The sequence below is a fragment of the Pollachius pollachius genome (genome assembly GCF_949987615.1).
Source record: "Pollachius pollachius genome assembly, chromosome: 15".
Classification (NCBI taxonomy): Eukaryota; Metazoa; Chordata; class Actinopteri; order Gadiformes; family Gadidae; genus Pollachius; species Pollachius pollachius.
This window is the reverse complement of record NC_136948.1, coordinates 7,013,873-7,024,901: the sequence shown is the minus strand read 5'-3', so window position 1 is coordinate 7,024,901 and position 11,029 is coordinate 7,013,873. Positions and strand designations below refer to the sequence as shown.

The following is an 11,029-nucleotide window of genomic DNA, read 5'->3' as shown; positions in this document are numbered from 1 at the left end:
CCCTTGCTCCCCTCCTTTCATACACTCATCCGCCTCTTTTGATATACTCTCCTCCTCCTCCTCCCTTCCCATCCCTCTCTGAATACGCATCCTCCCTCTCTCTCCCTCTCTCCCTCTCTGCCGGATGAGTGACTGATGAATGAAGGGGCTCTTTGAAGTCAAGAGTCACTGCAGGCTGGTCAAGCGTGAACGGACCCGCAACAAAAGATGGCAGACACAGAGCGAGAGAGAGCGAGAGACAGAGAGAAAGAAGAGACACCCAGAGTGAGAGAGAGAGACACAGGCCGACAGAGCGAGAGAGAGAGAGAGAGAGAGCAAGGGAGACAGAGAGAGGAAGGAAGACTGGGGAGAGGAAGGAAGCCCGAGAGTGGAGAGGAATGGGCGGGTGGTGTGTTGCACTCCAAACACAAGAGGAAGAATGTCATTTTACAACAGCAGAAGCTGACAGGGGGGGGGGGGGGGGGGGGGGAGCAGAAAGAGACAGACTGAGCGGGTAAGAGAGAGAGCATGTTTTGCGTCTCCTGCTTTTGAGCTTTGGAGTGTTTGCATGGCAGTGAGAAGCATGTGCAAAGACAGCAGCAGGACACACACACACGGGCCTTGTGACTCACAACAACACCATGGAGAGATTATACACGAATGTGCGACTGCTTCAATTCTACTTCCCTCCTCTCTGCTTGGGAGCGCTACACACAGCCACAGGCCAGTTTGTTGTGACACACACATACACACAGACACACACACACACACCTCTAAGGTGCTTCCATATGTAGTACGCAAGTCAATAGTGTAACTGAGTCATTTCTGTTTTCCAAACTTCTCTCGGCAGATGATTCATCGACACTACTAGAGCCCAAGATTTGCTCAGGCTTAAGTTCTCGTAGTAATTGTTTTGGTGTGCCTGTACACGCCCAAGATACCAGAGCTATACATCACCACTGTTGAACACAGGCTAGGGCAATAGCCCATTTCCATCGGTATTATAATGAACTTCAGCAACTTATAAGGCATCAATGGCACTGCCCAGGTAATTCTGCCACCGGGCAGCAGAGTGGTGCCGTACTAGATGCTACACACACAGAACATATAGATAGACATATATATAGGAACGGCAGACGGGCGAGCCGGAGAATGAGGAGGTGAGTGTGGGGGAAGGAAGAGTGAGAGAGAGAGAGAGTTAGCGGGAGGGACTGAAAGTGGGGGAGAGATCTGGGAGACAGTGGGGGAGAACAGGCAATCTGGGGGAAAAGAGAGACAGCCGTAGCGGGCGAGTTAGTGGGGGGGGGGGGGGGGCTGCAACGGCAGAGAGAGAGATATGAGAGAGTGTGTAAGAAATATGGGAAGAGGGAGAGTGAGAGTGGGCGACACTTGGGGAGAAAGAGTGATGGGGCGGGGGAGGGGGGGAGAAAGAGAGCGGGGGACAGTAGGACAGATTGGGGGGGAGGGGAAAGAACTGTGCGGCTTCTGTGCAATTATCATCTTCTCTCACATCAGATCAGATCACAGCGATAAAAGCACTTCCTGACGCACCACCTCCTCTCTCTGGAGGAAGCTGACTGCTCACTGGGAACTAAAAGTGTCATGTCAGAATATGCGCGTGTGCATGAGTGTGTGTGTGTGTGTGTGTGTGTGTGTGTGTGTGTGCGGTCGAGCGTGAGGAGTGAGGGGGGGGGGGGGGGGCGGTTCGGGCACATCAGCAGAAGGTTCTGACGGACCGACGGACAGACGGACATAAAGAATCCCCTGTGGGGGATGGGGAGGGAGGGCTAAGATTAGTATGAACCGGTTCGAACCGACAGCCCTCCTCTACAGCGGGGCTAGAGAGAGTGCAAGGCAGCATGCTAGCGTATCGTGTTAGCGTAGCGCGTTAGCGTAGCGCGTTAGCGTAGCGCGTTAGCGTAGCGCGTTAACGTAGCGCGTTAACGTAGCTTGCTAACACGTTGCGAAGGCCGCAGATATGACACCCGACCATCACCCCCTTGCCCTCCACGCGAGGCGACGTATGTCTTTAACCCGGGATTAACCAGGTCACTTTAGAGCCTGCAGAGGTGTGTGTGTGTGTGTGTGTGTGTGTGTGTGTGTGTGTGTGTGTGTGTGTGTGTGTGTGTGTGTGTGTGTGTGTGTGTGTGTGTGTGTGTGTGTGTGTGTGTGTCTGGTGGTGGGGAGTGGAAGAGGACGTTAAGTAGAATTGTAGCCTACAGCGACAAGATTCCTCTCTTGCTCGATCGAAAAGCAACAACACACACACACACACACACACACACGGCCCGTGGACATGTGAACATAGGTCACCCGCACGGAAACACGCGATCCTGGCTTTCATACACGCAGACACACACACGCAGACGTACACACACGCAGACACACACAAGCAGACACACACGGCCGCGGGCGCAGTATGCAAAGCAACCGAGGCTGAAGGAGATATGAGAGCTGTTTAGGTTTTTTTTTCTCGCTTCTTCATCTCCTCTTCCCCCTCCTCCTCCTCTTCCTCCACATAATGTACAGCTCTGGTTTGGTGTTCTACACGCAGACCCAACACTCAGAATGCCGAGGATGAACGTCAATTTGAGTATGGAATGGTAATGCTGTATTTCAGCATTGTGTTTTTGAACATTCATTTGTATTCCTCGGACTCGTGTTTGTGTTGACCCGCATGGAAACGAGCTAGGAGATAACTCTGCTACAATGCATCCCTTCCCCTCGCATGAGAGATTAATGATTTATGTACATGGTCCCTGAAGGATAAATGTCATAAACAAAACACACACATTAACATGGAGAAGCTTGGTGGGAAATAAATGTAGAGACAACGGCGTCATTCTCCTGTGTGTGTGTCATCAGTGTGCAGACTCCTCCCACTGATATAAAGAGGCAGTCTGGGATTTGCATTTTTCACACAATTCAATTAACACGCCTGTCATCCCCTCCCCTCCGTTCACATGCCTCATCATGTCACACACACACACACACACACACACACACACACAGTTCATTAATGAACTAAGTTATGTATTGAGGGAGCCTGCATACTTGGGAGGGGGGGGGGATGAATGTGTTTATTTGTAAATAAACTAAATGAGAAAACTGCCACAGGGGGAGGGTCACTTCCTGTCGCAACTCTTCTGCTCTCTGTTGCTCGACAGAGAGAAAGAGATAGATAAATAGAAAGAGAGATTAATGAAGGCCTAGCCCAGCCCTCCACGGGGAGCCCTCCCCCCCCACCCTTCCTCTCATTCCATCTCAGAAGAAGAGGGAGTCGAAATGAAGAGAGGAGGACGGGAGAGAGAAATGACGGCTGTTTGGGACGTGGGCGGCGGTTGTCGTGGCGCCAGGAGAGTGAAGGCCAATGGGGGGGGGGGGGGAGAGAAAGAAAGAAAGAAAGAAAGGAAGGAAGAGTTTCACTCTAGAAAGCAGAAGCTACTCAGCCATAACCAGCGCTGACTTTGCCCAGGGCCGCGCTAATGACAGCCGCTAACCCCCTGTCTGATTAATAGCCTGTAATCCCATTCTCATGGCGAGCGCACCGCCGCATTCCATAGCGCCACTTATTAACCACCACAGAAAGGCCTGCTAATCAGCCCGCTTGCTTTTTGGCTAGCCCCGGCTAATGCTAAGCTAATCAATAGGGAGTAATCCTGTTGGCGGCGGCGCTGTAGCGTAGCACCACTCATTACCAGCCATAGAAATGTCTGCTAATGATTTACCGCACCGCCGTTTTTCCCCCGGCGTGAGGAATAGCTTGGAAGCGCACGCGTGCACGGGTGTGTGTGTGTGTGCGTGTGTGTGTGTGTGTATAAATGTGTGAGTGCGTGCGCGCATGCGTGTCGTGTGGGTGGGACGGCAACAATTGATAGCCGAGCAGCCGAGCCGAGCCGAGGGAGCGACGGCGGGGAAGGCAGAGGCCGTGTAATGATTAAGGAACACATCACTCTGCGTTCCCTCCCGCCTCTTGTCTTCTGTCAGGGACACAGCCGTCGCTAACGACGACGGATCGCTGCTCCGTCAATACCTGGAAACCGCCGATCATTGGACGATTATGGCTAATCAATACCTGGGGTTAGCAAAGCACCAGGGGAGAGGCAGAGTGCAGCACTACGGGGGGGGGGGGGGTGTCGAATGGAGCACTTGGGGGAGAGGCTCAGCGCCATGTCGTTCCTCTTCATTATCCAATCATCAATTATTATCTTGTTATTATTTTAGTTTTATTATCAACCCTGCAAGGGTCAAAGGCTACACCCGGGGACTGTTGTAGCCACCTCCACCGTGTTGGATTCTCGGCTTGGCCTCGTCAATTGAAAGACTCACATGGGTTGTATACCTGTCATTCCTAATAGCATGTCATTAACATGGTAGCAGCTAGCTATTATACCTTCTTTAGCGTTGTAGGCCAACCCCAATTTGTTTTGACGAAAGGGATTGGATCAATTAGATATAAATTTACTCTGGAAAGCGTTTCAATAAAAAAAACATCTGTTCAGCTGTTTAGATGCGTGTTGCCTTTACAACCTCGCCAAGCTACTAGGGGGGGGGGGGGGGGGGGGGTAAGGCCTGGAGATGGGTCAGCTTGACCTGGGCCTGACCTGGTGGGGTAGCGCCAGTGGGTACCTGTCAGCAGTAGCCCGGAGCTACCGAGAACACAACACCGATAGAGATGGAGATGGATGCCTCACCCTTTACAGGCGGAGGTATGCTCCGAGGTCACACATCTTACTGGGCTGAGCGAGGAGGCACTTCTGGTTGGAATAGAGTGGAGCCGTTCTAAGTCGACCCAAACCACATCAGGGTTAAGCGAATATTGACGGCTAATTGGCATGTGTTTAAGGGTGAGATAAGCGCCTTCGTCCGATAGGAGGTCGTTGGTTCAGATGGTTTACACTTTAGCATTAGGGGACTTAGGTGCAAAAGGGGCAGCACTAGACGATAATGAATATGATATATTCTACGTGCGCGTGTGTGTGTGTGTGTGTCCCTTTCTAATACTCAGCCATTCATTCTACTGCATATCTTTTAATTGTTATCAAACATCATTAATATCATCATCCTTATCCCTGTGAAAACACGCATCATGCTAAGAGGTGCTTTCGCATAATCTCACAACACAAACCCCCCCCCACCACCCCCCCCACCCCCCTTGCCACTGGAAGATTATCCCTAACCAGGAATTACCCCGAGCCGCATAAGCAGGGCTGAGGCGGATGTAAGCAGCGACAGCTCACTGGAGGATCCAGCAGGTCCTAGCTTGCCCCCCCCCCCCTCTGTGTTCTCATTCCCAAACATTCCAGCCGGGGTCAGGGAAGGGGGGGGGGGGCACTGACGCAACCCAACGCGACACAATCCAGCCCCAGAAACCTGAGTCCGTCTGCCTTCTCCCCCCCCCCCCCCCCCCCAATTCCAACCTCGACTAAACTGGGGAGAGGGGCTAGGCTGAGGAGGAGGGTTCGGGGGGCTATAGGCTGTGAAGAGGGGCTGTGCGCCTGGGTGTGTGTGCGCAGGGAAGGCGGGGGGTCATGGGTATGTGACGGGGAAGAGGGGTAGGATGGAGATGCGGTGGTCGTGGATGGATGAGGGAAGGATGGAGCTGGCTTTGGGGGGAGAGGGGTGGTGTTCGTCAACACGTAAACCACCGCTAGGTAATCTGATTGGATTTCCACACGCGGACACGCACACTCGCTGACACATACACACAAACACACACACCTCTAACAATTGTTTAAATTTCAAATGGGTTCAAAATCCCTCCGGCTGGTAGGGTTAACACATTTGGTAATAAAACAAATATTGACAACATTTGGACAGATCTTGCAATTGCGATATGAGTCACTATTATTTGGAAATAATTATTTTTCGATCGCAACCTTCATGTGTCACTGAAAGAAATACTACAATTGTGATGTGTTATTTGTTGGAGTCTGTACCAAACATGACATGCTTTCTTACATCTGGAGAAAATCAAATGAGGCCAGACACTTCATTATAACGCTGTTACCATTTACATTTAACATTTCACCCAGAAAACTGTTCAGCCTACTGGCCGGGAGACGGCACCCTGCTGAGCACTAACACACACACACACACACACACACACACACACACACACACACACACACACACACACACACACACACACACACACACACACACACACACACACACAGTTTGTGCGGTGAATCCTAAACAGTCCCATTGAAAGAAGAGTAATGTCCAGGGCTTGACAGGCGTGATAATCTACTACCCCACTTCCCTCCCCAGTAATGAAACTAAACGTTTTCACACCACGACCACCACCCACAAAACCCCCGTTGTCCCTCGGCCTCCTCCACCATCCAGTCGTCCTCTTCTCCGCTCCATCCACCTCCCCTTGCCCTCCTCTCCATCCTCCTCCCCTCCCACACGTTGTCATTTGTTAGAACCCAGACAGTTGTCCATTAGCCACTGCAGCCATCTTGGAAATTGCAGCCAATCTTCCATGAAAAAGACATTTCCTCTAATGCAGGAGAGAGAGGGTAGAGAGAGAGAGAGTGAGAAGAGAGAGAGGGTAGAGAGAGAAGAGAGGAGAGAGTAAGAGAGAGAGAAAGAGAGAGTGAGAGAGGGTAGAGAGAGAGAGTGAGAAGAGAGAGAGGGTAGAGAGAGAAGAGAGGAGAGAGTAAGAGAGAGAGAAAGAGAGTGAGAGAGAGAGGGTAGAGAGAGAAGAGAGGAGAGAGTAAGAGAGAGAGAAAGAGAGAGTGAGAGAGAGAGAGAGAGAGAGGGTAGAGAGAGAAGAGAGAGAGAGGGTAGAGAGAGAAGAGGGAGAGAGTAAGAGTGAGGGAGAGAGAGGGTAGAGAGAGAAGAGAGTAAGAGAGAGAGAAAGAGAGAGTGAGAGGGGGTAGAGAGAGAAGAGAGGAGAGAGTAAGAGAGAGAGAAAGAGAGTGAGAGAGAGAGAGAGGGTAGAGAGAGAAGAGAGGAGAGAGTAAGAGAGAGTGAGAGAGAGAGAGAGGAGAGTTAAGCCACCAAGTGGAAAGCCAGCCTGCTGTTTGATTAGAGTACCACGCCATCACGGAGGGAAGTGGGAGGGCCGGGATGGGGAGCTAGAAGGGGAGGGAGGGAATGGGTTGGAGAGGCAATGGGAGGGGGCGGGTTGAGAGAGACACACTCACACAGAGAGAGATAGAGAGGGGAGGAAAATAGGGGGGATATGAGAGATCGAGGCTGTAAAATTAGCTTCATCACTAAAATGTGACACCAGGATTAAGACAAGTATGCGCACACACTCACACACGACAGATGGTTCCCACCATCTGAAAGCACAGCTCTAATTTCAGTAAAGTGATAGGCATCTCCTTAACCAATTAGATGCTTCGTAGACGAGGATCCGTGCCGGGATCTGAGTCTCACTCTGGTGTGCGTGTCTGTGTGTGTACGTGTGTGTGTGTGTACGTGTGTGTGTGTCTGTGTACGTGTGTGTGTCTGTGTACGTGTGTGTGTGTGTACGTGTGTGTGTGTGTGTACGTGTGTTTGTGCATGCGCTGTTATAAATGAGACGTCCACTTTACAAAATCCCCACAATTCTCCTATTGATCTCCAGCAACAGAGAGAGAGGGAGAGAGAGAGTGAGGGAGAGAGACTCTCCCTCACTCTCTCTCTCTCTCTCTCTGAGAAAAAAGAGAGGGGTACCATCCCCATGGATATCCAAAGGTAAGAGAAGACAGATAAACATGTGGGACAAAACATGCTAACCCCATGCCTGTCAAACAACCAACATCTTGATGGCGATAAAAACGGGATTCTTTGGTGGCGAATACTTTGCTTTATTCTGCATGTGTTATTGATCAAACGACCCCACGGCCATCCCTCCGGCCTCAGCACTGTCCAAACCGGGGTCGGAGAGTCCCCGGAGACATACCCTCCGTCCACCCAGAGGAGAGAGAGAACACTAGGCTACATACAGGCTGCTAAGGACTCTTGGGGTGTACCGAGGATAGTTCATTGTGCTGCTTGGGGGTGACATCATGGTAGGGGGGGGGGGGGGTTGTTCTTGTATCTTATGTTACTTGGCGTTATTTCAGACCATTTAAGACTGAAACGGAAGTAAGAAAAAGTGCACTCAAAACGATCTTTCATCTCCGGTGGTAATGCTGCCAGCTTGAAAGGGCTTTTACCGAGTTAAAATAAGGGGTATGAACACATGTACGATCGCTTACAATGACGGAGTGCCTAAATGTAGAGATAATAGATAATACATTGTTGTTATTTGGCCAACGAATAAGTTATAAACATCCTGTGTGCGCCTGACGCTTTCAAAATGAGAAACCATTTCACTCTTGTATTCTCGCTCCCTGTTATTGTTCCATTTCATATCTGTTGTAACAATTATATGATCCTCATAAATGACAAGATTCAGACCAGCCGGGTTGATTTACTCATCTTCCCTCTGCGAGCGAAGCGATAATGTTCCGTTACCAGCCGACACGTTGCGCCACAGCCTGCCATCTCCTAACCCTAAAAACATACCATTATGTATTTTGAGTTGGCAAGAAAATGCAAAATTTCCCCATTGTGATAACATCATCCAGCACATGTTAATCTTCCTTCTGAGGATCGACAATACCACTGTCTGCTTGCCATCCAGATGGTTGTCGTGAATAATTCTTGGAAAATACGCTGGTGTGTGCGCCTTTCACACACAGTATCGCTTTCTTTGGAGGAAACCTAAATAAATAAATAAAAGCAAAAAGGCATAAACAGTCGCTTCTCGTACTAAGGGAAGTGTTTTGCTCAGCGGCAGGTTCGTAAATCTTCCTTCCACCATTGGCCCTGGCCCAGAACACACACACACACACCATCCTTCGTCGCCACTCTGTAACCACAGATTCTGTCTCTCTTCCCGCGCCGCTCTCTTCATCTCTCCATCCCTCTCTCTCTCTCTCTCTCTCTCTCTCTCTCCCCATCCCTCCCCCGCCCCTCTCTTGCTCTCTCCAATAACTTGTGATCCCCTTGCAAGACAGACGCTATGAAGTAAGCCGCACCATAATGAGAGGACAGAGCGCGTGTGAGAGAGAGCGGAAGAGAAATGGTCTATAGCCAAAAAGTAGAACAGGACAATAGGAGGAGAGAAAATTCAGACCAAATCACTGGGCCGGGCAACAGTGGGAGAAGAAGACAGAGAGAGAGAGAGACAGAGAGGGGCAGGAAGGCAAGAGAGAGAGACAGAAACAGAGAGGGGCAGGAAGGCAAGAGAGAGAGACAGAGACAGAGAGGGGCAGGAAGGCATGAGAGCGAAGGGGAGACATGCCAGGAAAGCAGGAGTGAAAAATTGAATGTACACAAAAAGGAAAAGGGGGGAGAGGGAAAACTGTGAGCTTATCCCAGCTCCACTAGTGTATCTCCCTCTCGCTCTGTGTTCCCATCTTGGAAGCTGAACGCAACACTGTGTGTCTGCGTGCGTGTGTGCGTGTGTGTGTGTGTCTGTCTTTGGGGGGCTATTAGGCTTAGATTCCCCTGCTTCTGCTGTCAGTAGCGACGGGGTTGTCGATTATACTGGAGGCCAAATGATCCTCTCTCTCACTTTCTCCCTCTCCCACACAAATGTTCCATCACATCTCCCTGCTCCTGCTTCTCTCTGATGCTGTACAGTTCCTCCCCGTCACAGAACCTCGCCCTCTCTCTCTCTCATCACCCCCACCTTGTAGAGTCTGGAAGCCTGCGTGTCGGCACGGCAACGAGTCACCTCTGACCGGGGTCACCACATGGTGACGGGTCGGACGGCCAGAGTGTGTGTGTGTTTGTCTGTGTGTCTGACCGGTACTAATCTGGCCCGGCCTGGGAGTCCAGATGAAGATGGGAGAGACGTCTCTCTTGCTAAAAGTCAATTGTATTCAGTTCACGAGAGAAAAACAACACTTGGACCGATTCACACACAAAGCCGTCTGCCATGGGAGGGAGGGGGAGCAAGCGAGCGAGGGGGGTGCAGTGAGATAGAAGATGATGCAGCCGTCGATATGTCTGGGGGAGGAGGACGTTAGATTTTAGCAACAAAAAAAAGGGAGCAGAGCTGAGATGTGTTCATAATTGAATCATAACGCGTGGTGTAAAGTCAATATGACGGCGTAATATTGACTGGAATCGCTGCACGGGCCGGTCCTACAGCTTTCTATGTGGTAATTGGATTGTGTTGTTCAGGAGTAATACGGTGCTCAGGGAGGGCCAGCTGCGGTCGGCCCTTCCCCGGGCGCCGGCAAGCCCTTCCCCGTGCCCCGGCCCCCTGCTAGCGGTATTCATCAACAATTGTCAGGCACTGTTGATATTCCCTGGAATTCACGGCACTGTGCAGTGCTTCTATGGGCGACCTTAATGATCACTCAACAGTTTGCTCAGGCGATCAATCGTTAACTGGGTACTTTGAGGGTGGGGGGGGGGCATGGTGGAGTCTGCTTACCTTCCCAAACAAACTATTATTTCATATTTTACAACACCGGTAGTGACAGAGCATAGCCCGTTCTAAATCGCAATAAATCACATGTTAAGTAATACTTAAAAAGCGATACCAAAGACGTAGGTGATGTGAAATGAAGGAGAGAAAGAGTAGAACGAACATGTATTGGCATTATAATGTCGGCGCTCCCATCCCTTGGACTAATATACTCTACTGATCACCAAACCGGTCACATCACATCAGAAGATAACGCAGTCTTACCTCTGATTCTTCAACTTGTTCTCCTTCTTGTTGAGCACCCCGGGCACGCAGTTGGTGAGCTCGGTCCAGTCGGCGTGGAGCCCGCAGCTCCAGCCCGTGGAGAACCGCGAGAACAGCCACGTCTCCTTGCGGTTGGGCCGGTTGCAGGTACACTTCTTTTGGCCCGGTCTGCAGTCGCACGGAACTTCCAGACGGACATTCTGGACCAGGTGTCTCCCGAAGGTTGTGCCGCCCGTCTTCTGGATGTGCAGAAATACAATCACGTCTTCGCCCTTGATCTGGAAATCTATAGTCCGCTCCAAGTCCCTCACGGGGAAATAGTATTTCTTGACGTAGTGGGGGTCCGGCGTCGGGAAG

At 50.9% G+C, this 11,029-nt stretch overlaps 1 protein-coding gene across 1 annotated transcript in view; it reads right to left on the bottom strand.

The window, feature by feature from the left end:
* Positions 1-11,029, bottom strand: part of hs6st1a (heparan sulfate 6-O-sulfotransferase 1a) — a gene marked incomplete at its 3' end in the record, with an annotated part of 37,601 nt that overhangs the window by 26,055 nt on the left and 517 nt on the right. The window contains exon 1 of the mRNA XM_079751802.1: positions 10,673-11,029. This exon is cut by the window's right edge and continues 517 nt beyond it. Within this exon, the coding sequence (XP_079607928.1) occupies positions 10,673-11,029 (357 nt within the window). The remainder of the gene's footprint in view (positions 1-10,672) is intronic.